This window comes from Gnatocerus cornutus, chromosome 9 (genome assembly GCF_029298725.1).
Source record: "Gnatocerus cornutus isolate USDA-ARS CGAHR chromosome 9, icGnaCorn1.1, whole genome shotgun sequence".
NCBI classification, from domain to species: Eukaryota; Metazoa; Arthropoda; class Insecta; order Coleoptera; family Tenebrionidae; genus Gnatocerus; species Gnatocerus cornutus.
The window spans coordinates 9,953,634-9,981,075 of NC_142241.1; the positions used below are offsets into that span (position 1 = coordinate 9,953,634).

General features: G+C 35.8%; 1 protein-coding gene across 3 annotated transcripts in view; it reads left to right on the forward strand.

Annotated features, from left to right (window-relative positions):
* Positions 1 to 352: 352 nt before the first annotated feature.
* Positions 353 to 27,442, forward strand: part of LOC148168719 (uncharacterized) — a 32,955-nt gene continuing 5,865 nt past the window's right edge. For all 3 annotated transcript variants that reach the window (XM_088045555.1, XM_088045558.1, XM_088045557.1), the window contains exons 1-6: positions 353 to 1,159; positions 10,764 to 10,990; positions 14,338 to 14,934; positions 24,197 to 24,363; positions 24,965 to 25,174; positions 25,589 to 26,502. In XM_088045555.1, coding sequence (XP_087901681.1) covers positions 680 to 1,159; positions 10,764 to 10,990; positions 14,338 to 14,934; positions 24,197 to 24,363; positions 24,965 to 25,174; positions 25,589 to 26,502 — 2,595 coding nt within the window. In that variant the 5' untranslated portion in view covers positions 353 to 679. The remainder of the gene's footprint in view (positions 1,160 to 10,763; positions 10,991 to 14,337; positions 14,935 to 24,196; positions 24,364 to 24,964; positions 25,175 to 25,588; positions 26,503 to 27,442) is intronic.

A 27,442-nucleotide genomic window follows, 5' to 3' on the forward strand; every position in this document is an offset into this window, starting at 1 on the left:
CAGTAATTCCTCTTCAAACTTGCGACGAACTTTTCAAATGCAAGCTCTTTAATTATAGTATAATCGCTATACGCTGATCCGCAGTTGAGTGGCAATTAAAATGGTTTAAAAATAGTGTTCCAATTTGTAAGGATGTGAAACCTATGGGCGCAATTTGGAGCAAATTCGCACTGCTTTAGCCGATCTCTATTCAAGATAGGTATTAGATGTAACGCACCCTACACTTAATGCATAAGAATGAAACTGGGCCGCACAGCCCTTTTAAGCACTAAAGTAGACCGTGTCACATGGCTCAAGTTTCGAGATTTCGCAGGAGTCTTTTTCGCAGTTAATATTTTCGTTTCGTTTTCAGACGATGGAGCTGAAGCAAAGAAGACACCGCCTGAAAACATGATCCCATTCAAATGGAGTAAACCCAAATTCAATAAAGTGAAATTCAAGTAAAAGCAACTAAATATCGAGAAAATCAGACGCTTTCCGCCTTACCCCAGTAACCAAAGCAATAAAACCCAGGACAAACTCAACTGTTACTTCAATCATGTCGAAGACTTTGATTCTGATTATTGATTTGGATACAATAATGCGTTTTTTCGTTGAACGCTGCGCCGCCCTTTTCTCAACCCCAGCATGACCGTATAAACCATCCCCCCCTCAGCTCCTTTTCCTTAAACCTAGAAAGATGGTCTTGCATTCGCGTCTCGACGAGTCTTTCTACAAGGTTATCCTCCTTCACGCTCTGTTGATGGTGCACGTAAGCGGCAGCCAGAGTGACAAGAAGATGGTCAATGACTTTCCTTCTTTTCGTCCAGGGAGGTTGTATTTTGCCATTGCCGCCTCCCCAAGTGGTCAAACGTACAGCAGAGCGTTTAATAAAACATTAATGAATATCACCCAGTCCTATTTGACCACAAAGTCGCACAAAGACACCTTTAACTATACGCTGGAAACTCTGGTCATCGAATTACCGGAAAATGGAAGTTTTAGTGCTGCTTTGTTAAGAATTCTGTGTGATCAGTTCGAAGGAAAACACGTAGTTGCCGTGCTGGTAGTCGGGGACTCCCCAGCGGCCTTCACGGTCTCGCTGACAGCCAAACATTCCGGAATTCCGGTGCTCTGGGCGAGAGGACACAGCCAGTTTCTGCCAGGATTCAGAAGTTTGGTAAGTGAAAAGTACAAAAATAATCAAAATTTTCCCACGTGATTTAGGAGCAGATTTGATTTGCGGATACGAGCTTCTCCGCTTAATGCTTATTTACGGTTGGATCGCTGCGACCTCCGGAATAGCCGGATGCTAATACGCAAAGGGTGCGGTACGGTGGAGATCACAGAATAGCTTTCGATGGTCGCTTTATGATGAAAGCTGGAAAAATTGGAGGTCGGGATTGAAGGCGTTTTAGTGTCTTTACAGACGACTTGGAAATGAATTAGAGCCTATCTCCCAGTTCCGTCGTTTTACCACTCTTTTCACGAAACTTAAATGCAGGTCAAACGCACGATTTTCAATACGCGTTCATGTTGAGAATTATACTTCTTCGGTTGACAAAGCTTTAAATTTATCGTATCCGATCTCAAATACATCATGCATTGTGGACTGCCAACAAATTATTGATTGCTTTTCCTCCAAACTTTTATCACTCTGAAATTCAATTTACTTCAATTACAAATTATTTGGGCTAAAATGTACGAGTTGATCACTGTTTTTTAGTTTATTCCGGGAATTTCAGTGTGATTTTAGCTCTAATGCGATCACCACCAAAATCAATGTAAGGCTACTGAAACAATTTGATTTGTTGTAGTTCGAACTTTGGCACTTTGCTGAATCTATCATTCAGATTAGTACCGGTTTGCCACTGCTGGAAAGTTAAGAAAGATGGCATTTTCCAAAACTTTTCTTACATATTTTTTTCACGTGGAGGTGAAAACCGTTGTCATTTCCACATGCTCTGGTAGTTAATTTAGTGTCTTTGCAATAAAATATAAACACGCGTCTATTTTAGGTGAAAACTGACAAGACAAACAGTGCTTTGGCTTTGGGCACACTGCTTGTCCTTTAAATGTTTAAACAGGTCAGTTTACACAACGACACGCATTGTTGCTATAAATCCGCTTAAATTTACAAGGTTCCACAGTATCAAGCTCATCGTTTTAATGTCCGTATCCAACAAATGGCTATCACACTCACCCTAAGCCTCATAATTATTCAGTCTTAATGAGGAAAATGTTTCGTACCAAACACCTGAGGCAAGTCCGGCGATGTTAAAATAAACACGTGCATTATAAAAACAATGCAAATTAGAATGATGTTTTTACTTTCATGCTCTGGATGATTCCTCTTCCTAAAACTTTCTGCAAAATTCGGCACATTTCTCTCTGCACAGTGAAACAGGTTTTGTTTGAAGCCAGGTGTGTCATTCTCGCCTTTTATGCTAATCGCTTCTAAACGTAGAGTTGTTCATTCCGGCCATGATTTCACTTTAGCAATTCGTGGGGTTAATTAAACGACCCCTGTGCAACACCAAAGTAAAGACTGGAGCACTCGGGTTTCAATTTCGCGATAATTGCATGTGCTGCACTTAGAACAGAAATATACAATCCTTTAGAATTGCAATAACATATCGCTTTCAAAGCGGACACGAGAACAAAGGAATGGGGTTCGTTAAGCTCGCAGGATATGAATATTTGTGAGCGATATTAAACACATCATTGAGGTTGATTTTTAAAATATTCCCAACACACGCTCGAAATTAGTTATCCTAGCAAAACAATCTTCGACGTGAATGAAATTTGTAAAATTTAAGCGCGACTTTCAAGTTAACTAAAATTCTACAAAAGCTTGCCACTCATCATTCTAATGATGATACTGTTTTCATTTCCTGTCATTAATTTTAACATTCAGTGGGGGTTCTTTTGAAAATTTACCATTGCGGTCATTAACGGCTGTTATCTTTTTGCCGCTGGTCGTTTGGGCGGCGCTATTCTTAACCTCTGACAATTCATAAAACAAACAACAGGAAAATTTTAATTAAGAGAATAGCAAATTACGAAGTGTTATATCATCCTTCTATAGATTTTTTTGGATAATCTCATTCTTAATAAACCTTCTCGAACAGTTAATAACGCTTCTCATTGATTTTACGAGACCATACTTCTCATACGTGGCTCTTAAATTCAATTACGTTTCTTTCGAAGCTTATGGAAGTGACTAGCATCAACTTTATAAGAATCTAATTTTATTATTCCGGTCGCAGAAACTTTCTAACTGTTTCAAGCATTTTATTTAGTTCAAATATGCGCAAGTTGAGTTTTATAGGAGGAATTTACAAGTGTAATTGATTTGAGAGTAATCGATTAGAATTAGGGAGCACGTGGTATATCGGAAAAATACTTTTAATTATTTTTTTTCTTAGTTCGGTGCAAGTTAGGCAAGGTGAATAAAAAGACGAATTTTAAAAATGTTTTTATTTAAAATCTGATTATAAAAATAGCGATGCATTTGAAACTTGTAACCTTTCTAGAGTGTTCATAACTATAACTAAGTTGTATTTGTAAATCATAATTGTATATATAAAAAGACTGATTCTGTATCTGAAGCCTACATAATGAATGCAACAATAAATTGCAATATAATACAAAACAATTAAAAACTGACTTTATTAAACCAAAATCTAACTATTTCGTACTAAATAATCAAACGGTAATAAAATAATTGGCGGTAAATTCAGTTATGAATGCACTCAGGTATCCATCCTGTCAAAAACATTGCATATTTAAAATTAAAAAAAAATACAAAAACTTACCGTTTTGTTACCTTTTTGCTGAGCATTTTCGCTATGTCGCTACAAAGATGGTTCTGATGGCTGATGGAATCCGCTTGCATCCGAATCATCTTTCACAAAACGCTGCATGGTTACAAAAAAAGTTACTTTGAGCAGATTGCTAGCTAAAACTTGTCAAAAAACCCTCCTCCTTTATCCGGGCTTGGGACCGGCAGCAGCATCCATAGGACGCTGCTGCCGGAGTTAAAAATCTAGTCAGTTGTAGCAGTTGTTCGGTTTTCAAATATTTAAAAAAAAATAATAAAATTTTTGACTTACCTTTTCTTTCACCATGAGAAAGTTTAACGGAATAACACTAACACAATAGTACTTTGCAAAAAAAAAATGCATACAATGACACTCCGCGAAAAAGCGCAAACGCAACTCTTAAAGAGAAAACATCCCATCGCGAGGTCAATCGTCGTTCAAATCCCGCCACTAAAAGGAAAAAAATCCTACCTTGTTGGATCCAACGTCGTCTTCATCTTCTTACACGGACCTACTGCAATAGATTTTTTTTATTAAGAATTTGTATTTACTTTCAGTTAATCTGTCAGTTAAACTTACCCTTTAATCCTGATCCCTAAGCTGTATTGTCACGCTCCTACCACTTCATCCCCCTCTAGGAACTAGGAACCAGGCACCACTCACACGATTTTAAGAGTACTTTTATCTCACTCACTAAAAATTATTTCGGCACTGATTTGCGAAACTCGATTTTTAACTTTGACACTTGCGGAAGACGCGGTTTCGACGGTTCTTGCGAGATGGTGACGCGACGCGACCGCAGAACCGAATTTACGAAAAGATTGTACAAGAGAAGAAATTTTACAAAAGCGAATGACGATGACCAATTTCGGAAAGGGCCCAACAATCCCAGATCCTACTGTAATTAAAAAATAAATATCAGTACTTATAAACTTTAATGGAAATGAAGTAACTTACCCTTTAATTTTACCCACCGTTGTATCGTCAGCCTCGTACCTCAGCATCCTTCTCTGAGAAGAGAAATAGATTGAAATAATTTTCAGAAAAAATACAAGGTAACCAAAAAAATAAATACAGTGCGAGGTCACTACAGTCACATTTTAAACTGAACAGAAATTAAAAAAATTGAAAACTGGAGATATAGTTTCTGCAAGTATCAGAAGTAAAAAGAACTTTTGTAATCCTTTTGTGACTCTTTAGCAAACAAATTGTTTTCTTTAGCAGTTTAAGCAGAAAAAATATAATAACATTGATCTAAATAGTATTATAGTAGAAGTTTCTTCATTTTTACTAGGACCGTGGCAGTCAATTTTCCATGCAAATTGTTGGAAAAATTCCCATGAGATTACACCTCCAACACGGGAACTAGCCGGCAGTTCAAAATGGATAAAATTATACCTGTGGGAATCGACAGATGCATCTATCTATTTATTTTCTGCTTTGTTTCTATTTCTTTTAGTGCATTCTTCATATTCATATATCGGTCATTTTCTTTTTCGACTGTGTCCGCTGTTTTACTTATTCTGGGTCCTTCCTGCTTTTACCTTTAAAAGTTTCCTTTATCATATCGATTCACTTTTTGTTATCGTGTTTGTTTAATCTAAAATATGGAGCAAAGAATCATAGCAGAAAAATCGGTAATTTGCTAAAACACCCTCTCGCACTGAAAGTTTACGCAAGAAGCGTCTCGTATTTATGCATTCCACAACTGAGAAACCTCTGTTTTCGCCCTCCGTTTTCCCTTACTTAATGTTCTCATCTAGTTGTTGCAATCTTGATACGACTTGGCATAAAAGTAGATTAAACTATGCACTCTAATTGGATGACTCTGACAGAAATTTTAATCAGATTTATATGCAAATTTGAAAAAATATTCCGACGAGCATGTAATTTTTATTTAAACGCTTACGACGGTTCCAGACACGCTGTAATAAATATGAGGTATGATGTATAGCTTGGTACATTTAAAGCTTCTCTAGGGTGTTAAGACGCCAAGAATAATTTAACGTGCTTTACTCGTATCCATTTAGTAGTAAATTCTTAACAATTTTACTAAACACTTTTGGGGTAAAATGGAGCATCTATCACCGGGAATTTGGCAGGAATATTCTGCGGCAGTTTATCAGATTTCCGAGCTGCTAAACTTAAAATTTCACTACTTAATGTGGATGAAAGTCTGGAATAACAACAGCGAACGACTTGAACTTTTACCCGCATAGTTGTGAATGCTGCAGCAGTTTCTAGTAGTACAAAAAACCGCCGCTCTCGATTACCAAGCGCGATATTTTCTTAGAATTAAGCACCTCGCATTTCTACAAACCTCTAATAAATTTTTATCGCAATAACCGCTTGAAATATGCCATGAGCTTGCTTCTAATCCGGCTAGATTGCTATCAATTCGGAAAGCTCCGGAATTAATCTGGATTTGTAGAAATGTTCCGGATTGTGGAGTGGGGAGGTGATGCTTTATCTTGTAAATGAGGCTTCCGTTGCATTGTTGGCGTAATTTAAACTAATTTTGCGGTCTCTGCCATGACAGCTCGACGACTTTCGTCGGGGAATCCCGTGATGTTCACCCACATGCGTAATCATGTTCGACGAGGAGTGATATGTTTGCCTTGTCGCATTACAAAGTCTGACGTCGATAACAATTTTGTTTTCCGCTACAGACGCCGGCGAACTTATCCGGCTCGATAAATATCCGATCGGACTGCGAAATTTTTCATAAGTCAACTTGAAAAGCCGTTTAATTTATTGCAGCGAGAGCTTCATTTTTCTCCGGATAACTACAAGAAGATTCGCTTTTTTGGCAGCTCACACCACGCGTACGCTGTTCATTGTTTGAACATAATTGAAACGTGATCTGCCAGTAATAGTTCAGAGTTGGGAGTTCTACAGTCTTACTAATTAATTGTACGCATAGTTACTAGGCACTCTAGCAATTTGAGTTATTTAAGGAGCTCCTCTTATTTAAATATTTACCTTGATGTAGTATAGAGCTGCGTTTAGGGTTACGCTCCGTTTCTATTGTGTGTAACAACAGTTAGCACTTCGAAATCGAAACATCAATCAAATTCATGCCAACTTGCAACCGCGGCGACGCAACTTGAAACTTGAAATTCGCCCAGACGAAATTGTACTTCCGGTTCTGTGTATTGGTCGTGAAGCGGAATGAAGTGATGGCTCCAATGTAATTCGAGCGATTGTAGAATCCCATGTAATTACAATAAAACAGGAAAGCACTTCCTCTCCATTTTTTAACTCTCTGAAAGTTCCCACATCTCTTCGAATTTTTCCGCTTATGTAAAATACCCGAAAACTCGCTCATAGCTGTTTCAGATCTTCCCCAGTTAACAAATAAGCCTGCGGTGTCCAATCCGGCATCCCGGAAATATCGCCTAAAGGTTACAGCGTTATCTCATAATGACCTAAGAGAAGATTCCGGACGTACCCTATTATTTCGAGGCTGTTATTTTTGTTTCAGTGACAGTTACAGGCTCTTGTAGATGTTATAATTTAACAACTTGTGCATGCTTTGTTGAACTTGAGCAATCAGCTAATTGTTTCCAAGATGCATCTTTCACGGCGAATTAAGACTAACGACTTATTTTGTTCAAGATTTATACGCTACGGCGAAGTTAGCAATGTCGTTTGAAGTCTCCGTTAAAACAATAAAGTAATTAGCAGCTTTTAACAAGGACTTTGCCCTAGATATGGCAATTTATCATTAGCCACGTGTCAAAACATCCTCACTGAGAACGTAAGTTTTTTGCAAGGTCGCTCACAATAAGGGAGGAAAAAATTCGCCACGACAAAATTGATGTCGTGGGCTTAGGAGAAATGAATCTTTTTATCAAGACAATATAAAAAGTTATTGTATTTCGGAGATACACAAGTGTCGATCGTTACGGATTGTGGATGAAATTAATTCGTGTTCTGAGAGTTGTTAAGATAGGAAATCCTAAACGTTCCTGTGGTATAAAAGAAGCGAAAATTTCCTTCGGCTGGATTCGGACAAAGCATCATTTAGAAGACCAATCCCACACATTTCCCAAGAGTAAAAATAAAGGATAGAGACAAATATAAATGCGAGGAACGTCGCGATACGAAAATAAACGACAATTCAGTTCTAGTCAAGCAGCATAAGTGCTTTTGTGAGCTTAAAGCGGAAACCAACAGGGCAATGCAACACTAAAATGCCGAACATTTCATAATCCGTTTCTTTATGTTTGTTAACCAATTCTCGATGCTAAACTGCGCGATGGATTATTCACAAGGCGGCTCACACTTCGTCAAAAATCCATTAGAATTTTTTTGGATCGGATGAAACTGTAGTCGAGTGTGTTGAATAATGAAAATGCATTTCGAGTGAGCAATTTGAATTTAAAATTTTTAATGGCAACTACGGTTATCCCAACTCGAATTTTAGTTGTCAGAGCATTACTATGATTAAGAACATTCCAAATGTAATAAAACTTTTGAGATGGACGGTGGGAGATAATGTCCGTTGTGGGGACTCCCTAAAGCTCCGAGATGTAGTTCACTGGAATTTACTATGACGACATAAAATGTGAAAGAGACCTTGGGAGTGCTAACAAAATGCAGTGCACGTCTTACGACCGCTTTAAGTGCTAATAATTCGATTGAGAGTGTCCCTACAAGCAAAAAGTCAAGAGATTTGTTGATTGTAACCAACAGTTCACAGTAAATTAAATTTCTACTAAACTACCACTTGTAACTAAATTTAAGTTGTAATTAAATCTTGTTGTGTCTAAAAGGAACTTAACGTGGGAATATAATCACTTAACAAGTCATCGCAGCTCAGTTTTGTTCCTCTAAGATCAGCTTTAAATCTTTATAATTTGCATTACTAAGGCAGAATTGCAGACATGCTGATTAAACAACAGACTATGAAATCTTGGATTAAATGTGTAGTTCTGAACTATATTTTGCTCCAATTCTAGAAAAAAATTACTCCTAATATCTATTGAAAAACTATTATAGAAAAAAAAATTATTTGTAAAAGTCTATAAATTATTACGCCCTATGAATTGTTTTAAAAAGGTTCCCCCCCTAACTGGTATGTCCCAACTACTAAATTTCACTGTCGTACTAGTAATTTGGAATCCACTATTTTGAAGATTTTTATATAAAACGCCATAAAAAGTAATTAAATCTGTTAGGAAACAACAAAATTACGATCAAGAAAAGAAATTTTTTCACAGCGCCTTTAAATTGTAATTAGTGACGAATTGTAGTATGTTTTATTAAAATATTATCCAGACTAATGCAGAGAATTTATGGCCCGAATTTGATGTCGTTATGTAATTTTTTTCGAATTTTTTTCTCTGTATAGGTTTTCCACTGTAACGTCATGCAACATATAATACGGCTATCAAACTTTAGTCTAAAAGTGGTTTCAAAACTTTTTTTTTCTATAAAAAGTCGTTAAAACAGACGAAACCAGTAAAAAAATAACAAAGTAAAAACAGGAAAATATATCAAATTTCTGATGCTTAAATTTGAAGATTTAAAAATCGAAAAAGGTTTATTTTCATTATTTAAAAGTCAAGTTAAGTTGAACATCCAGAGCTATAATAAGAAAAAGCCTGTCAAATTTTTTACTAATTAATATTGTTTTGCTTTTATTTCAATATGCACAAGTTGCAAAACTACGTAATTAAAAAGATTTTAATCAGAACTGTCAATTTAGTTCGTTCTATAATCCATCAAACATGTGGGATAATATTTAGTCTTAAGACTGTATTTAATCCAGGATTAAGTCATTTCCAAGTTTGGTTTAGTTCTTGCTATAGTTCAGAACTAAATTTTAGTCATGGATTACATTTAACCCCAAACTAAAAATATTTTTCTGTAATCGAATTTGACGATAATCGTTTTATTTGTAAACTGAAAATTTAATCTGCGTTTTTGCAATCGGGCCTGAAAGTTGATTACATTTTTTCTAATAGTTTTTATTGTTGTATTTTGTTGCACCCATTTATTTCCATCCCAGTCGTAGAAAACTCACATTTAAATTTATCAAAGTGTCGCAATTTTGTATGAATATTGCAGCGTGAAAAAGCGACAATTGACATATTGACAAAACCCGCTTTGAAGCATGGGAAATTGTGGTTATAAATTGTATAAAAAAAGTACACCGACTGATGCTCGATTTTGTAAAATAAAAACGTTTTTATGATCCCTGAGTACCATACAATAAATTGAAAAATAATTCAAGAATCTTTTAATTTAAAGCCAATGTTTATTTGCAGACAGGTGCAATATCGTGAAATTATTAAGTACTCGTTAACGAAGAAATCGGAAGCTGATCGCTTTGCATTTAGATTAATAATTTACATGGCACGGCAAATCCAACGGTGGAAAGCTTTACGGCATTTTAAGTAATTGAGATTTGTGGTAAAGTTTTCTATTTTCGCTCGTTATTTGAGGGAAGTAAATTATATTTGAACGTTCATTTTTAATTAAAGTTGGCAGAGTTTAATTACATTCGCGTAATTGTTTCAAATAGTGCTATACCTATGTTTACGTTAACACATAAAGATGTTCCAGGTATTTCAACAATGTTTGAAACTACTTTAGTAGGATTCCCTTCTGCATAATCTGGTAAACTTACACGACACCCTATCATTAAACCCATAATTTCCGCTTTGTGAAAGATGCAAGTTTAACGATGCTCCCAACTTAGCCATTGACAATGAAGTTATTATAAAACTTGTTGAACATAACTGCAGTAAACCTAACTACAAAGCACTGTAGAACTCCTCATAAATTTCCGAATTTACTAGAACACTTAAATAAAAGTCAACGCAAACATCTATAATTTCTTCGTCTAAGTTGTTAGAATCCAATCTAGAAAATTTACGGAATCGTACCCGAACTTATTTATTAGAGAATCCGGGAGTGCAGTTTCTCATTCCTGCCTTTATTGTGTTGCAGGAGTCTAGTCCTTTGGAAGTCCAACTGGCGCCGACCGGTCGTGAATTAGTTCAGGCCTTGAGAGGGCTCCTGCTGCAAGCCCACTGGCATACTTTCACCCTGCTGGTCGATCCTGCTTCAGCCTCAGCCTTGAGACGCCCAGAGCTATGGACGACGCTGACTGCACAACCTTTACATCCCAATTTGATCACGTTGTCGTCGCCGTTGAGAGCACAGTCGCTTTTTAGGTAATTGCGGGAGCAGATGCTGACAATGCGTCACCATTTTTTCCGAGTTTAAACTTGTCAGAGGGAACAAAATCTGCGTACGTGCGGAGAAATATGATTTAAGCTTGAGAGAATTAATTCGAGTTTCTGTACTGATTATCGTCGTCCAATTTCTTCGTTTAACCTCGCCGCCTCCCTGTAGATAAAACAGTATCCCAGCCTTAATAAACATCTTTTACACGGTGTTTTCGCGGCGTTGCCATGGCGTCGCCAAGGACATTTAGGACCACATCCTGGTAGGATCACTACCGAACTTCTTATTATCTCTGGTCCTAAAGCCGCGCTGTAAAAAAGTTATATCGTTTCGTGGTTAACGTTCCGATTTCCGTTCGTTTTTGTGTTACGACCACAGTTATGCAAAACCTAAAATAACCGGATAAAACAATTACATTCTCTGCTTTTGATGCATCGTACATTGTAGATGTGTATCCTTTGTGTTTCCATAATCATTGTATGTGATAATCGAATAATTACCGGGAGAAATTTCCTGTCGTTGCTATAATACGTATTCTGATCATTTTCAGCAGGTTTTGTTCATAATTCCGAGTTTGTTTTAATTGTGAGATTCAATTGCCGTATTTGTTTGCCCGCATCCACCATTTTTATCCGCGCAATAAATGATCGTCAATGCAGTATTTTTATGTTTGATTTACACGTTCTGTGGCCGATAAAATTGAATAACGAGACTATTTTAATAACCACGGTAAACTCACGACTCGATGATTTTCGGTTCGATTTTCATTACAAAAAATAACAAAACGGATTCAATATTTTATACATTCGAGTATTCTGTAGGTAATATCTATAATTGGTAGTGAGTACTTTGCTGGTGTGGCAACGATGAAAAAGAGGTTAACCTGCCATAATAAAACGGTCGTATAAACCACCTGCGTTTTAAAGTGTAATGAATCATTTTTTTGCAAACAAACAGAATTATTTTTGGCAGTAAATTGTTTAGAGAGTGTATGTTGTATGTTTGGGTAAACGCAAGGTTATTGTTATTGATTTTTGATCATATTCGAGCAGAACTGCAGTGTGTACGCAATAGACATTTTAAGGTGTTACCTTTAACGCTCGATCAATATTTCAAAGCCACTTGTGTTACTCGTGTTCCAGCCTCATGTTACATTTACCGGTTGAAACTAATTGTTCTTGAAGCAATAGAAATAATCGAAATGATAACAATCTGTGTAAGGTCTTGAAAGAAATACGTGCTATTCCAGATGCTGCTTTAAGGTTCTCATTCTATAAAATTTATAAAACCGGAGTAAAAAAGAATTATAAATTTTTGTAGTAATTCAAAGAACTCCCGCAATAAAATCTGTTTGAGAAAATTTCCGGGTTTTAAAAATACGTGAAGCATCAATATAAATATAAATAAATGAATATCTAATAATACAGAAATAAATTATTAACCACATGAAAATAATTTGTATATTAATTTGACATTAAAATGCAGTTAATTTGTTTATTAGCCGAATTTATTAAAACTTTAAACATAAATATTTATTAGGAGTAAATAACTATGTATTGAAATTTTGTGTCTGAAACTACCATTGTAACGTTAAATTTAGGAAATTCTGTTCGAAAGCTAAAAAAGAATAAAAATATTTGTCGTAGTTCCGGAAATATGGAGCTTTGAAGTTTCCGGAAAAATTGTCCACCGAAAAAGATACACTTTATAAATTAAAAAAAAAAATTCTTAATATGTAAACATATGACCTGATTTTTAGCCATAAAAGTGTGAGAAAAACGATGACGAAAACCGTAAATTTCTATTTGTCGTTGTTCCGAAAATATGGAACACTAAAGATTGCGGAAAAATCGTAAAAAATTAAAAAAAAAACGAATTTCTGAATAATGTAAGACCGCATTATTAGTGTGAGAAAAACTATAACTGTCGTAGTTCAAAAATTCTAGAAAAATTGTGGTCCAAAAAAAACCTGGAATAATAATTTTTGAAATTGATATATTTAAGATTTCTAGCAACTAAAGCGCGAGAAAAATAGAGCTCTGAAAATTTTGGAAAAAATGTCTACCAAAATAGATCTACCTTAAAAATCGAAAAATTTACTTTTCGGATTCGGCATATTTAGTTATGTTTTAATGTAAAAATGTCGCTTCAAATAAGACTAAATCTTGTTTTAACTACCTCATTTTTTGGGCAAGAGCTGCCCCTTAACAAAAATTTCTGCGAAATCATTTCAAATACACTTCAACACTTTTAACTTAAAGAAAAAGAACTCAAACGACAAACAAACTTGACCAAATATGAACAAAACGTTCAATAAATTCAAGCTACTCCAACCTTTATTAGAACTGTAAGACCCTCGAGTGCTCTTCCGATGCAGAATGTATTAACTCAAGTTTTGTAGTAGTGAAAACGTGCTTTATCTTCGCGCTACTTAATAAAGGATATTAAATGATATTGTTTCCTCATGAAGAAACTAGATCTTGTCAGGTTATCAGCGATACGTGCACTGTACAAGCTTTGTAGAGGATTCAAAATTAAAATAAAAGACGTGGAAATCTCCATCAATGAGCCACAATTATTTGCTGAATAGTGCACATGTTAACCGCAGAGATATATTGTGTGATTCATTAAATTTCCATTCGCAGTTGGCTTCGAGAAAAAAATTCATGTCGTAACTAACACCATTAATGTAGTTTCGACTTAATATTTGCGAGATTTGCTAGTTATCGAACAAGAAGTCAACGCACGTCCAAAATACACGGCCTACCGAGAATGGAAATTTAATGAATCACACGATATCTGCCAGTGGATAAATGAAAACGCAACAATGTGGCTGGAGGCAAAAAGAATTGCGTTGAATTAATTTTGAAGTATAAAAAGAGGCCAAGTTTAAATTGCAATTACTGTAACTGAAAAAGGAATAAAAATGTATAATTGGTTAATTGAGCGTCAAATAACTTGAAAATACATTACCCTAACACACTGGTTTTCAATTGCGGATTACGAAATATTCTTCTGTCGTTTAATCGTCAATTTCGTCGATACCTGTGCTATTATCCGAGCGACCGCAAATATTCACAAAGCGTCCAGTTATTTGCAAGCACTTAGTTTCCAATAAATCCTCTTTTATTCCCTTCGCAAGTTCAATTTTTTAGCAGGCAATATCCAAATCGATGGGTCTCTTAATTCAGTTATGCTTCAGGGTTGATTTTAAATAGAACCACTCCAAGCAAAATTATTCTGTCAGAAATCGCGTCGTAGCTAATTTATCTCTTGCTGGTGAAAGGGTTACGCTGTTAGACGTTGATAAATAACTCCACTATTTCTTCCCCAGGAAACTGGCCGACATTTCGAGGTCAACTCGAGGGGTCGTGGTGTTGCTGAGCGATCGTCCCTCAGCGGTGCGCATCCTGGAGGACGCTAAGAGGCTAAATATGATGGACGGCCACTTCGTCTGGTTGTGGGTGGACACCGCTGCCAATATCAGCATCAGCGACGAAGTCGTCGTCAGCGATAAAGATAAACCCCCAGAGGATCGATACAAACGTAGTGTAGTTAAAAGTGATATCAGTGATATGCATGTGAATTATTTATTAAAAAACGATCAGTTTCTTTTGTTTAATCGTAATTATGGCGTTGAAAGTTCTAAATTTCAAGATCGTAACGATAGATCTCAACGTTTATTTAGTGTTGTGGATGGTGAGTTCAAAGGGGAACTTCCTGCTGGTCTACTCAGTCTCAAGCCCCTTCCGGTCAGGGTAGACAGGCATTTGGTCAAGGGCGCAGTCAGGTTGTTGATTGCTGCCCTTAAGTTGGTTTTGAGGCGCTCGCCTTTGTGGATGTTGCAAAGCATTGCCAAAGGTCAGCTCACGACTAGTTGCTGGAAACCGCTAGGAGCCAGGGAATTCAACTTCTCCAACAACTTTGGAAGGTAGGCACTTGTAGTTTCTTTTACAAGGTAAGTTTTCGTATAATTGATATTCTAAACCTTAATTTCAAATAAATCTCTACAACTTATCTTGCTTATAAAATTGTAATATTCACAAAACTTTTAACAACTTCATAAAGAGACTGAATATTTGTCATGTAACTTTGCTCTGTCTTAACTAAAACCGAGATAATAATACATACGACCTACGTTTCCAGATTATCTTGTAGAGTTAAGGCTTTATTAAATCAGCGGTTAGAGCTCTGCCAACTAAAAGCTATACATAACAAGCTGCGACTACAAAGCTCAGGAACGGCTAGTTAGATATAACTAGAGATTTGATTTTCGGTCAGAAAATGTGTTTCTTTCGGAACCATCTGCTGTTTTGTTGGCAACAGTGATCAATAATCAAACTTCTGACACCTTTCAAATTTAATCCAACATTTCAAATAGGTACGAGCACAAAAATCCTTTTATGAAAGAGTGTCTAATGAGAAAATTCTTCTTTCAAAGAGATCGTCGTCGCGAATCTTAAACGACTTTTTATTTCATCTCAAAATCAAATGTAAATTGCTCCACACAACAACAAAGTTAAACTATAATTTGCTCTCCGGCAATGCACCTCAACTTGCGATAGTTTCCTTCCTACCGTCTCCATCAATTTGAAATTAAAACGTGCATCGATTTATTGTAGTCTTCGCAATAATTTATCTTCGCGATACCTCTGGAATACAAATTTCTCGAGCCTTCAAAGTTTTTTCAAATTTCATTATAAACAAGCGTCGAAGCGTAGCTTTCCAAACAAAAGCTTCCGGAATAATCCGTGGAGTCGCGTTTAGTTAAACGTCAGCTAAACCCACCCTTATCGTCTTAACTAACGATGTCTGTACTGTCCGGAATGCACAAGGAGGCTGTCGGTGGTGCGTGTGTCCGCATGATTTACACACTCTATCTCCTACAAGTTTCCTGAAACGTGAGAAGTTTATTTCATGGGAATCTCGACTGATGCGCTAGAATTATTGTTGTTATATTTGTTTGAAAATCGAGAGTTGAATTTTAACGGCCGGAAAACTTATTTGCATAAAGATTTAGCGTGGATAAAATGTTTCGGTGCATGTCTTGTTTAACGTGCGTAATAAATTCGTAATAATTTTTTGTGATTTATAAGGCTGGCGAGAATTTTACTGCCGCCATAAATTTAGAAAATTAGAGGGTGGGAAGGAGTTTAGAGCTGAACTTGTGGTTGGAGTCAGCCTTGAAGCTATTCTAAATGGAACAAGTGCTAAGATAACAATTATACTTGAGAGAAATTGAGTTAAACCATTATAAAGAGAGTATCAGCTGGATGTAGACAGTTTAATGAGTTTGCTTCGTTTGTGGTTTTTATTAACACCATAAATTCTACGCTTAAATGATCAAGAAAATACCGGAATATGCGACAAAAGGCGACTATACATAGATTTAAATGACAAACATTTTTGGGGTGAAGTTATTCTTACTTTCGACAGTGTTGCAGAAGTGCTTCTTCAGCAGTAACCAGAATATTCTTTGCACCTAAGAATTTGAAGTATATGGCCATTTCCGATTTTATGAATTTCCACAGGATTTCTCTTGCAATTTCCGTTTATATATTTTAACAAAATACGACTTTCCAGAGCATTTTCGGGGCTTAGAGATTGCGAATGGTCTCTTTTAGCAGTTTTACTATGTGATATTGTTTAACTTTACAACAGACGCCTCCACAAGATACAAACAAGAGGCAAAAAATACTGTTATCTTCGGTATCTTTCAATCTTCTACATTTCTTAGTATCTCCGTAAAATTAAAAAATGTTAGACTTTATACAGGGTTTTCTGCGCTATTCTAGAAGGAGTATGAAAAACCAATTTTAAATAAAATGCCTGAAATGACTTCAGTCGGTTTAGGTTGCAAATGTCTACTTTGATAGTTATTTTTGTTTTTAATGTTAGATCTTGCAGAAATTTCAATATGACGAAGTGGTATTTAATCATAATTAAATATGTTCCAAATAATGTAAAAATTTTCTCAGTTATGACTGCTGTTTAAAAACTTACACAATTGTCTTTTTAACCTCAAAACGTAATTCACATAACACCGCCATTGCAATATTTAATAAGAACAAATTACATAATAAAAATTTTAAAATTTGTAACCTTGCCTGGAGATTTGTAACCTAAACCTACAAAATTGCTTCTTTGTAAGTCTGTAAATTGTATGCAAGAAATTTTTTAATGTATTTCTGATAGTTTTAACGCTGCAGTAACGCAGAACTTTGCAAATTTAGCAAAGTTAATACTTTTGACATATGTATTAATTATTGTGCTCAATTACAAACTTTTAGAGTCCGTTTATACAATAATTTAATTGAAATTAAGTTAATCTCGCAACTAATATGACGATTGCTGACATTTGATTGGCGGAAAAACAGTCACTTTAACATGATGTTAATTAAATATTTAATTGAAATTAGGGAGCTACATTAAGTTCTGTAAACCGGTTTTTAAAGTAAAAGACACAAATTAAAAAAAATATATTTAAATATTCAGATTTAGAGCAAAGTTGAGAATGTAACTGAAATCGTATTAAAAACCAAGATAGCATTTACGTCTTTAGACTAAATTTCTAATTTTTAACTAAGTTATGCTCAAAATAGTATATTATGAAACGCGTTTCATAATGAACATTTTGCCGCACGCACGTTTTTAGGACACGACGAGCGCAGCGAGGAGTGTCATAAAGTAGTAAGTGCGGCAAAATGCATTATGAACAAGTTTCATACGCTATTTTTTTCTATTTCGCCATATTTTAAACGAAAAAACTTGATTTCGAAATCTAGGAAATTTTAGGGTGGTTGGCATTTGCAAAATGTTCGGAAAAAAAATTTGAAGTAGCCAAATCCAATTTCAGTCAGTTTGACAGGTGTGACGTTTTGAGGTTACCAGAGCGCAAGGGAGCCAAGAGAGCGAAGATGTTGATTATGATCATGATGGTTCTCTTGCATCCAAAGAGTTTTTCTCCAAGTAAGCCAAGTACAACAAGAAATAATAGTGTATTGATCGATTTATCATGGTTTGTCAAAACCAAAATCTAAATTGTCAACGTTGACGGCAGGTTGACGGTTTGTCTGCTGCAAACCAAAGAAAAATATATGTTCCTGGAAATATTGGCACGGGATTGGTCCATTACGATACCGAAATACGCTGAAACGCGTATCCAAATATCTTCATTATGAACGCGAAATAGAAAAACGATTTAATTTGTTGGGTGTTGATAACAAAAAACGCACAAAACATTTTATATTAAAAAAAAAAAACAAAAATGTGCCTACAAATTCTCTACTTTTATCATAATGTATAGACATTTCGATTATTTTTGTTGTTAATAACAAACAAACTTATTTTATAATAAAATCACACCGTAATTGTGTTTTCTATTTTTGTAATAATTTTGACAAATATCGGAATTCGGTTCTGATTTATGCCCAATAAAACGGCTTGTGTTTTCAGATTGATTTATCTATTAATTTATGAAATTAACAACTCTCATAAATATTGTATTTATAATTAACAATATTGAAATCAGATTATCTCAGAACCTGGAATAAGAAATGTATAAAAACCGGCGCACCCACCATTTTTACGCATAAACTTGTGAATTTTAAATTGTGTATTTTATTGTAAAATATCCAATTTACCAATTTATTTGGATAGTGCCGAGAAAATAGCTTCTCTCTGCAAAATCGAATTGAAATTGTAAATATTTATCTAGCATTGCAATGTTAAATGTCTGGTTAAATATTAATAATTGTCCGGACATATTGTTAATAATTGACCAAATCGATTTTGTTCTTTACCCCAAACAAACATTTTCTGGTGAAACACTCATGTAGTCGCAGTTATATCCGACGTGTTGACTTGTTTATGCGAAACTACACACAACAAGTTTAAAATTGCTTACTCATATTCACTGGAGCTTAATATTATGGTCGTAAAACATTAATTATAACCGCTATAAAATACGTGCTAAAACTTCAAGTTTCGTACTTTTTGTAATGAATAATGCCACGTCTAACTTTTGACATTTATCAGAAATTTTAAAACTCATTAGCTCCAAACAAAAAATATAAATATTCCAAGTCAAGAAACGCTCATTAAAATTACATTAGAGTGTCTTTCTGTATGATTTAGCACGTAATGTAAAAATAAGAAGACCCTGTCACCACAGCCTATGGATTTTTCCGTTCTGTTTACTTGAAACGGCTTCTATTTTCAAGTGGGTAATTTATCTTTATCAACGAGTTTTTGTAAATCGCTGAAACGACGATAAAGTTGAGCCTACAGCTCTTAACCTACATCTCAAAAATTACGTCAAATATGCTAGCAAACAGAGATAACCCGTGTAAAAGTATTTGTTTCCATGACAAGGGTCATATCTGGTTTTTGCTTTGATCAATTTGAACATTGCTTGACACGACTTACATTATTCAAAAGCGAAGCCAAACTTGTTGGAAATGTTGGGATTAAACTTTTTGCTTTATTAATCGCCCGCTTTTGTTAATATGAGAATAGACTGGTCTCTGGAATTATTTAGTGTAAAAGATAGCACCTGTGAGAGTGTTAGTTTATCATCTAAAGCCAAATTAACTAGCTGAGAGTAGTGTAACGTGACGTCGAATTGTGGGTCTTGATTTATTATTCTGGAGTTTTTACGACGAAAGGAATCAACTAAAAGCTGGAATTACTTATTTTATTATTTTACTTCCTTGAAAAGTTAGAAACTCTAAGACATTGAAGATCCATTAATAATTCAACAAGGATTTACATCAAGTCGCACAATCCTGCGTTGCAAAAAGCACAAAATGACTCGATTACCGCCTTTGAAACAATACGAATCGACGTGATATAAATATTTAACTTGGTATTAAAGTTAAAGGACTGTGCATCGAGTTTGGTGGAATGAAGATACGAGTTAAGAGTTATGGTTGCGATTTTTCAGCCCTCAACGTGCTACAGATAAATTTAATAAAGAATTCGAGACAAAAGGAGTCGCTACGGATATTTTGAGGTGCTCTTCTAGAGACAAATCAAAATTCCAATTACGCAAATTTATCCGGCGAGTTTGAATAATTCATCAAAGAACGGTGAGAGATATTCAGTTTTCATTTAACGCTGAATTCAGTCCTATAATTACCCACTTTATTAAAACTCGGTGTGACGGTAAAAGAAACTTTGCTAGCTAAAATTAAATTTTTTGTTGAACAGAAACACAATTAAGACATCAGATGGCGGATTCTCATCACACGGAAACCTTCTTAATAATACATTGTAGTCGACTCAGGAATTTTATTATTTTGTTTTGTACGAAGGAGTAAAACCCATCCGGTCGAGTTTACGAGTTAAAATCCTAAACCACTCTGGTCCATAAAATTCTCTGATAAATATTAAAGCGCTTAGTTTGTTTCGTCGACACAAATTACTTTAAGAGGCTTAGTTCGCGAAAATATACATCGCTTACGCCACTTCATTAATTTTTAACAGCGGAAAAGTTAAGGACAAAGAAAAATGACGACACAAGGAACCTCCTTGATTTCATATTTAGGCGCGTGTTTCATAAATTGCAAGAGTAGCTGAAAAGTATGTTGCTCGTTGCGTTGAATAAATTGCGTGAAAACACAGTAAAAGGGAGTTGAGAAAAGAAACAATATTTTCAGTTGACCTCTGTTAGTTGGAACATAAAACTTCACACCTAAGAAGTTCTGTTTTATTTATCTGGTTTGGGGATTATCGGGCACCACAGCGGATTAATGGAATGCGTGTCTGCTGCATGGACTGGTTTACTGCAGGACGTGGATTATTTTTACGTCTACAAGAAAAGGATCTGCTGACACAAACCGTATCTTTCCACTTGTCCCACTTCCGGAAAATGCCGAAAAATTCACTCTGAAATTTTAGTTAGGTATTTCCATTACGTAGTATAACTAGTCTTCAAATAAACGAAGTATTGGCAACAATAGATTTGAGCAAGAAGTTTCAGAGCAATTTTTCAAATTTATTTTCGGCACTAAATCATAGTCATTTCAGTTTCTATTCTAGATAAATCAAAAGGACTGCTCAAAATCTATAAAATAGACCAAACCTGAGAATTATTTTAGAAGTTAAGAGCAAAAATTGAAAAATATTTAAAATTTGAGCCATTTTTCATTCTGTAATATGCGAAATTTTCAAATATGTGGTAAGCTAGTTATCTTGTCACTTAAAATCCGAGAAAATTGTATCCTCTTTGTGTTGTAATTTCGAAGGTATTAAGTTTGAAAAAAAAACAAAATTTTTAAATATTCAAGACATATTTTTAGATGTTCTTTCGGGATTTTTTAATGGTACATCGAAAATTCTCTATTTTTTCTACAGATTCTTTAGATAAATTAAAATGCAAATTCTTCACAGATCTTTTAGACGCAGACTGTTAATATTTTGATGAAACTAGTGAGTATCGAATTTTATTGAAAACGACAATTTTACAATTCAAAACAATCGTTTTTATATTTCTTAATTTACAATTACTGCATATTTCAAGTAAACTTGGAGAAGTGAAGAAATACGTGCAATTTAAATGCATAGAAGTAAACTTACATTTAGAAAGATTTTCCTGCTATGTACTAAACTCTTCTCGGTGTCCATAAAATTTTAACAAGAACTGGTCATGTGTGAAATGAAAAATATTTTATTTTTCTACACTATAATAAAACCGACTTCGTAAAGTTAGAATTTTTTTACTTGCAAATACAAAGTAAAAAATGCATTTGGTTCGAACAAAAATAAAAATAGCACTAATTTCAAAGGTCAAAGTCGTTTTACGCCATTTGTCAGATCATACCCTGCGCTGGACTTAACTTTGACATTTTAGAAGTTAATGTGCCGACATAAATGCCTAACAGCGTTGAAAATTTGAAAGTTTAACATCACAGAAAAGCCACAATTATGGATTTCGTTTTAATTAGCGGTTTTAATGAAATTTCCAATTTTCCCTATAAATTCAAAAACATAATGTATCAGAATTTGCAAGAAACATGACATCTGTTTTGTGCAACTCCTAATTATAATGCATGAAATAACACAACCTTTATTACCTATTAGAACTGAAGGGTGCCTGAAAAACGTCTTACTCCACCGTCTATCCCAATTTCATATTTCAGCAAATGTCCCATAAATCCTTATAACCGTCTGAAATACATGTTCTTCTTGTTCCCCATAATAAATGGTCCTACGAACACAAGGAAGATTTCAAAGCGACTTTTCCTCACTGACCGCATTTCTCTCCGGAATTCGATTAAAAACTTTCGCTTGAAAAAACATACCGGAACCTTACACGCATGCATTGACATTGTTTTGGCCAAATTAGAACTTTGTGACTAGGGAAACCAAAGGAAATAATTCTTTTTATAAGAAAAGAAAGGAATTTCATCGCCACGGAACATTTCAGACGAAGCGCCAGATTTTTGTTGGTTTGTTTGATGAGTTACGAAATTTTTTTTAAAGAAAATGGAGAAGTGAAAATCGAATTGTTGACAGCGAGAAACTGAGTTGTAAGACAAATTTTACTTTACAGTTTAAAAGGTAAAAGCTTTTAAAGTGTAAAACAGTTGCGGTATTGCAAATTCTTGCAATTTGCAGTCACTGATGCAGCGCTTCCCTCTTGTGCTAGTTGACACCCATAAACTATCTTAAGCAATTCTCCAACAATCCAGTTTTAATCACCCAAATCTCTAATTGGTAGCAATCGGTGTTCGCATTTATCTTATAGGATGTAGGTTCTGCTACAATCATAAATCATGTCACACTCTTAGCAAGAATTGATGTGTTCTCCTTGTTAGAACTTGTTTACTCAGTAACAAGGCCGAATGAACGAACAGGGAATAAAAGCGAGTAAAGTTGACGACATTACACATAGCTCTGGATGTAACAAAAAAGAAATCATAGAAGATCTAGATAAGCACCTGGATTTGAGTCGTTCTTTTTGAGAGGAGAGCGCCGGAGTAGAAGCGTATTGGGTCGTTCCGCCGACGCCGACCTTAATCAATGCGCTTCGACAAAAACCTTGCGGTTTGATTGATGCAGACGAACAAAAAGAGAAAACCCATCGAACAGACTGTGCTCAGTTCAAGAGAATCCCCGGTAATGGGCTATCAGGAGTCGTCGGAAAGGCTTTAATGGAATACAATCTAGTGCGATGGGGTAGAAAAGTAATGTTTTATCTAAATCTAGTTTTGCTTTTCACGGTGATCGATCCACAAAAAGTTTCGAATTAAACTAATGGCGCCGGGTATTTCTAGGTCATCTCAATAAATATGCACCAACTGATTCAAAATATCGACAATTAAACCCGGCGCATCCACCATTTACCAAGAGAGCAAAACGTGTTCTGACTCCGTTTTTTTTCCTCGAATTTAATGAACAGAACCACTCTATGCAAATTCGACATATTGAGAGTTGCGGGATAATAGCCCCAAGTTTCAGGCTTTGTGTTTATGAATGCAAGCTGTCCACGTCCCTTCTCGAGAAATCCGTTAAATCGATGAAGCGAAAGGGCTAATTTGCGAAACCGCTTATGGAAAATTGCTGGAAAAGCAGGAACGCCACGTCTCTTGTTATTGCAATCCGCATTGGCGGTATGCCATTGTGATCATTGCGATCGAAGAGAAGAGGGTCAATTTATGACGTCACCCAGTTTAGTGGCGCGCTTGAATGTGGCTTAATTACAAAGATCAGCTTACGTAAATTTACCGGCACTACGAAGTCTCTTAGTAGTTTAACGAGGATAAATATTTGGAGTGACCGATTCTCTAATAGACTAGATGTTTGATAGATGGACGTTCCACTTTAAGTTCATAATTTCAGCCTATCCGAATGCAATTATTTCAGCGCATTTCTACGATGGAGCTGTTGAATTCAAACGCCCACAGTTAATTAAACGAATACAAAGAACGCTTTAATGAATTCATAATCAAAACCGACTTAGCAGATGAATTTAATGAAACTCACTTATTAAGTTGTATCATTAAATTGACTTTTTGCAACCGCGAATGAAATTCAAATTACACAACTACAATCTCGTTTTATTTCGAATCAAATCAAATTATTCGCTTTCTAATTTGACGGATTACAGATTGATGCGGTATCTGCAAACCCGTGCAAATAATAATCATGAATCATGTCAATCCTGACTAATTTAATGTTGTCTGTTTCAGAGAATTGAAGGCGGCTTGCACAGATGCTCTGGCCGGCAAAAAATTTTCACAAGAAATTGGCGTTGACAAAGTGGACAAATCATTAGTTGCGAATTTCGAAATACTTAACTTAGTTCCTGAACGTAGCACCAAAGAAAGCGACCTATTTAGCAATAGAAGCGAGGCAGGTAAGTGAACTTTTTTTCAACAAATTCCAAGAGTTTTGAGCAAAGTATTTCCAAATCCCCAGCTTTGAGATTCCTTAAATGAATCTTAAAAAATCTTAGATTGTCTTTTTCAAAAATTTCTTTAAATATTTTATTTCTCCAGAATCGAACACTTATAGATCCGTAAGATACTTCCTTGAAATTTAAGCATATTTTTTTTTATTATTTTAGTTTTTTATTTTATTTAAATTCAATTTTCTTGAAATTAAAAATGTTGAACCTTAAAAAAAATGTCTTAAGATAAAAAAAAAGTATATTAGGTAACTAGTAATATTAACCCCACTTTAGACATGACATTTTATTAGACAAGAGCGTAGCAAGTATTTAATAAAACAATTGTCTAGAAAAGTATATAGACGTGTTACAAACTATACATTTTCTACGACTTCAAATTACAATCATAATAATTGAATAATTGACCACTTGATATTCTTAATTTATGGTTTGGTTTAAACGCATTAAATTAGCGTCCGGGTTAATTAACAGGCCGCCAAATAATTAGTTAGTTTTACAATCTAATAAGAGCAAATTAATTAAGTAAAATCGTAATTGCGTTATACAGAGGAGCCGAGCACGTCGAGCGTCAAGTGGAAAAGAGTCGGACTGGTTTCCGGAAGGTCTGTCAGATTAGACACGATCATCTGGCCCGGAGGAGACCTCTCAGTGGCGGCGGTCTCTTCAAGAGCCAGGACCGTGTTCAGAGTAGTGACGGCCTTGGCGCCTCCTTTCGTCATGGAGGGCGAGCTAGACGAAGATGGACAGTGCCTGAGAGGTATTTTTACACACGTGAAGTTGCTGAGTAATTAAATCAATATCCGTTTCCTTTGTTCTAAACAAAAAAAATACTAATTTAAATTAGGCGGTTATTTGACCTAATAGCTGAAATAATTGCTTTGTAAATTTTATCGAACAAAACATAATGCTGACGTCAGTGAAGAGTGCGAACAGACGTGGAGTGGTTTAATGCCGAACACAAAAACCATTCGTTTGCGTGAAAATCAGTTGAAGCGTATACATCAAAAATCATGCAATTAAATTGATTTTGTGCTGAATCAAGGTCTGGACAGACAAAAGGTAATTAATCTTGAGCTGAGATGCTTTTAGCGAGAGATAATTAACAACTACAGTCACCGTAATGTTGTAATAGAATTTTCCAGCAGCACGCCTCATTAATCTCACGTTGCAGGTCTTCCATGTCATCGAGTGCTGACATCGGACAAAGACAACTTGACGTTAGTTTTCAACGAAATGCAGCGTCTCGAAGAGGAGGAAGACGAAGAGGATGAATCAAATCCAGAGTACAAACAATTCGCGAACGATTACGAAGAAAACGAGCGATTTTTTCCGTTCCAAAAATTTAAGTACCGCACTAACTGTTGTTACGGCCTCTCAATGGATTTGTTGGAAAACGTCGCGCAAGAACTCGAGTTCGATTTTCGATTATACATCGTCGCTGATGGTTTTTTTGGATCAAGAATGGTGAAACATCGAAAATTGCGCGATGTCGGGAAAAAGTATCGATACAAGGACGAGTTCGGCTTGGCGGAAGAGCGCCAACAAGAGATAACAACCGACGTTGATGTTAAATGGAATGGAGTTGTTGGTGACCTTGTGTCAGGAGCGGCTCATATGTCTTTCGCAGCGTTGAGCGTCTCCAGCGCCCGGAGCGAGGTCATCGACTTCAGCGTTCCATACTATTTTAGCGGAGTGTCTTTGTTAGCTGCACCCCAACAAACATCCGAAATACCGTTGATGGCCTTTCTTCTACCGTTTTCTCCGGAACTCTGGATCGCTATTTTCACTAGCCTGAATATAACAGCGATTGCAGTGGCGATATACGAGTGGTTATCACCTTTCGGTCTAAACCCATGGGGAAGACAACGCTCAAAGAACTTCAGCATGAGCTCCGCTCTTTGGGTCATGTGGGGCCTTCTCTGTGGCCATCTCGTAGCTTTTAAGGCTCCCAAGAGTTGGCCCAACAAATTCCTCATCAACGTTTGGGGCGGATTTTCGGTCATCTTCGTCGCCAGCTACACCGCCAACATCGCCGCTTTGATTGCCGGACTTTTTTTCCACAACACCGTTTACAGGGACACCAGCGTAAGTCCTCCTCATTCAAATTCAGATGAATTAGTAAACGATTCGGATTGGAGCCATTAGATGATTGCCTCTTATAATTGTAACGCGCTCAACGCTAATATCCATTAATTGCTGTTTTGTCGTTTGGAGAAGTGCGCCACTGAAACGGCCTAATTTCGGGGGCGTTTTATTACGCGGAATGAGCGGCGGCGGTGAAAAAATGAACTCGAAAAAAGTTAAGTAAAATGGTGGATGCGCCGGGTCAATACTCCAACTTTAATATTTCAAACCAACAGACAAGTTTATCGTGTTTAAAATAAATCTAATACAAGCTTGCGTCAAAAATCCGGATCTTTGAGATGAAAATCCAGTCTGAGAACCATTGAGACTGGACCGTCTCTAACTATAGCCTCCCACGTCTCGCATCGCCCGCAGACGACAAAGAAGACGTTTTTTGAATAATTTTATTTATTACATTCTGGCTTTCCGTATTTTACTAAAACCCCAAAAAACATGATAAAACTTTTAAACTCTTCCCCACAGACGTTATTCTATACTTTATCGTTATGAGCACACAACTTTAACAAGCTTGTTGACCTTCAGTGAACTCTACAAAATTCAGTTTATGTTGATTTCCATCCGTGCAATAAATAATTCCTTTTGACATCTTTACGCTGCAAAACAAAATAATCGGATAACACAGTCGTGGCGTTTTTCTCACTGCTGCTATGAAATTCACAAGCCTAATATTTATTTTCCAGGGATCTCGAGGAATTTCTTGTACATGTGCGTTTAATATTAAAAATGTAATGTGTCACACTTTTCCAGTACACCGCCTTCGAAAACGTTTATATGAAATGATCGTTCGGGATCATTTGGAAATAACATTTCTTGAAAGGAATAGGCGCAAACATCCGTGCACGAATCGATTTGATACGACACTGGTATATCTTGTAGCGTT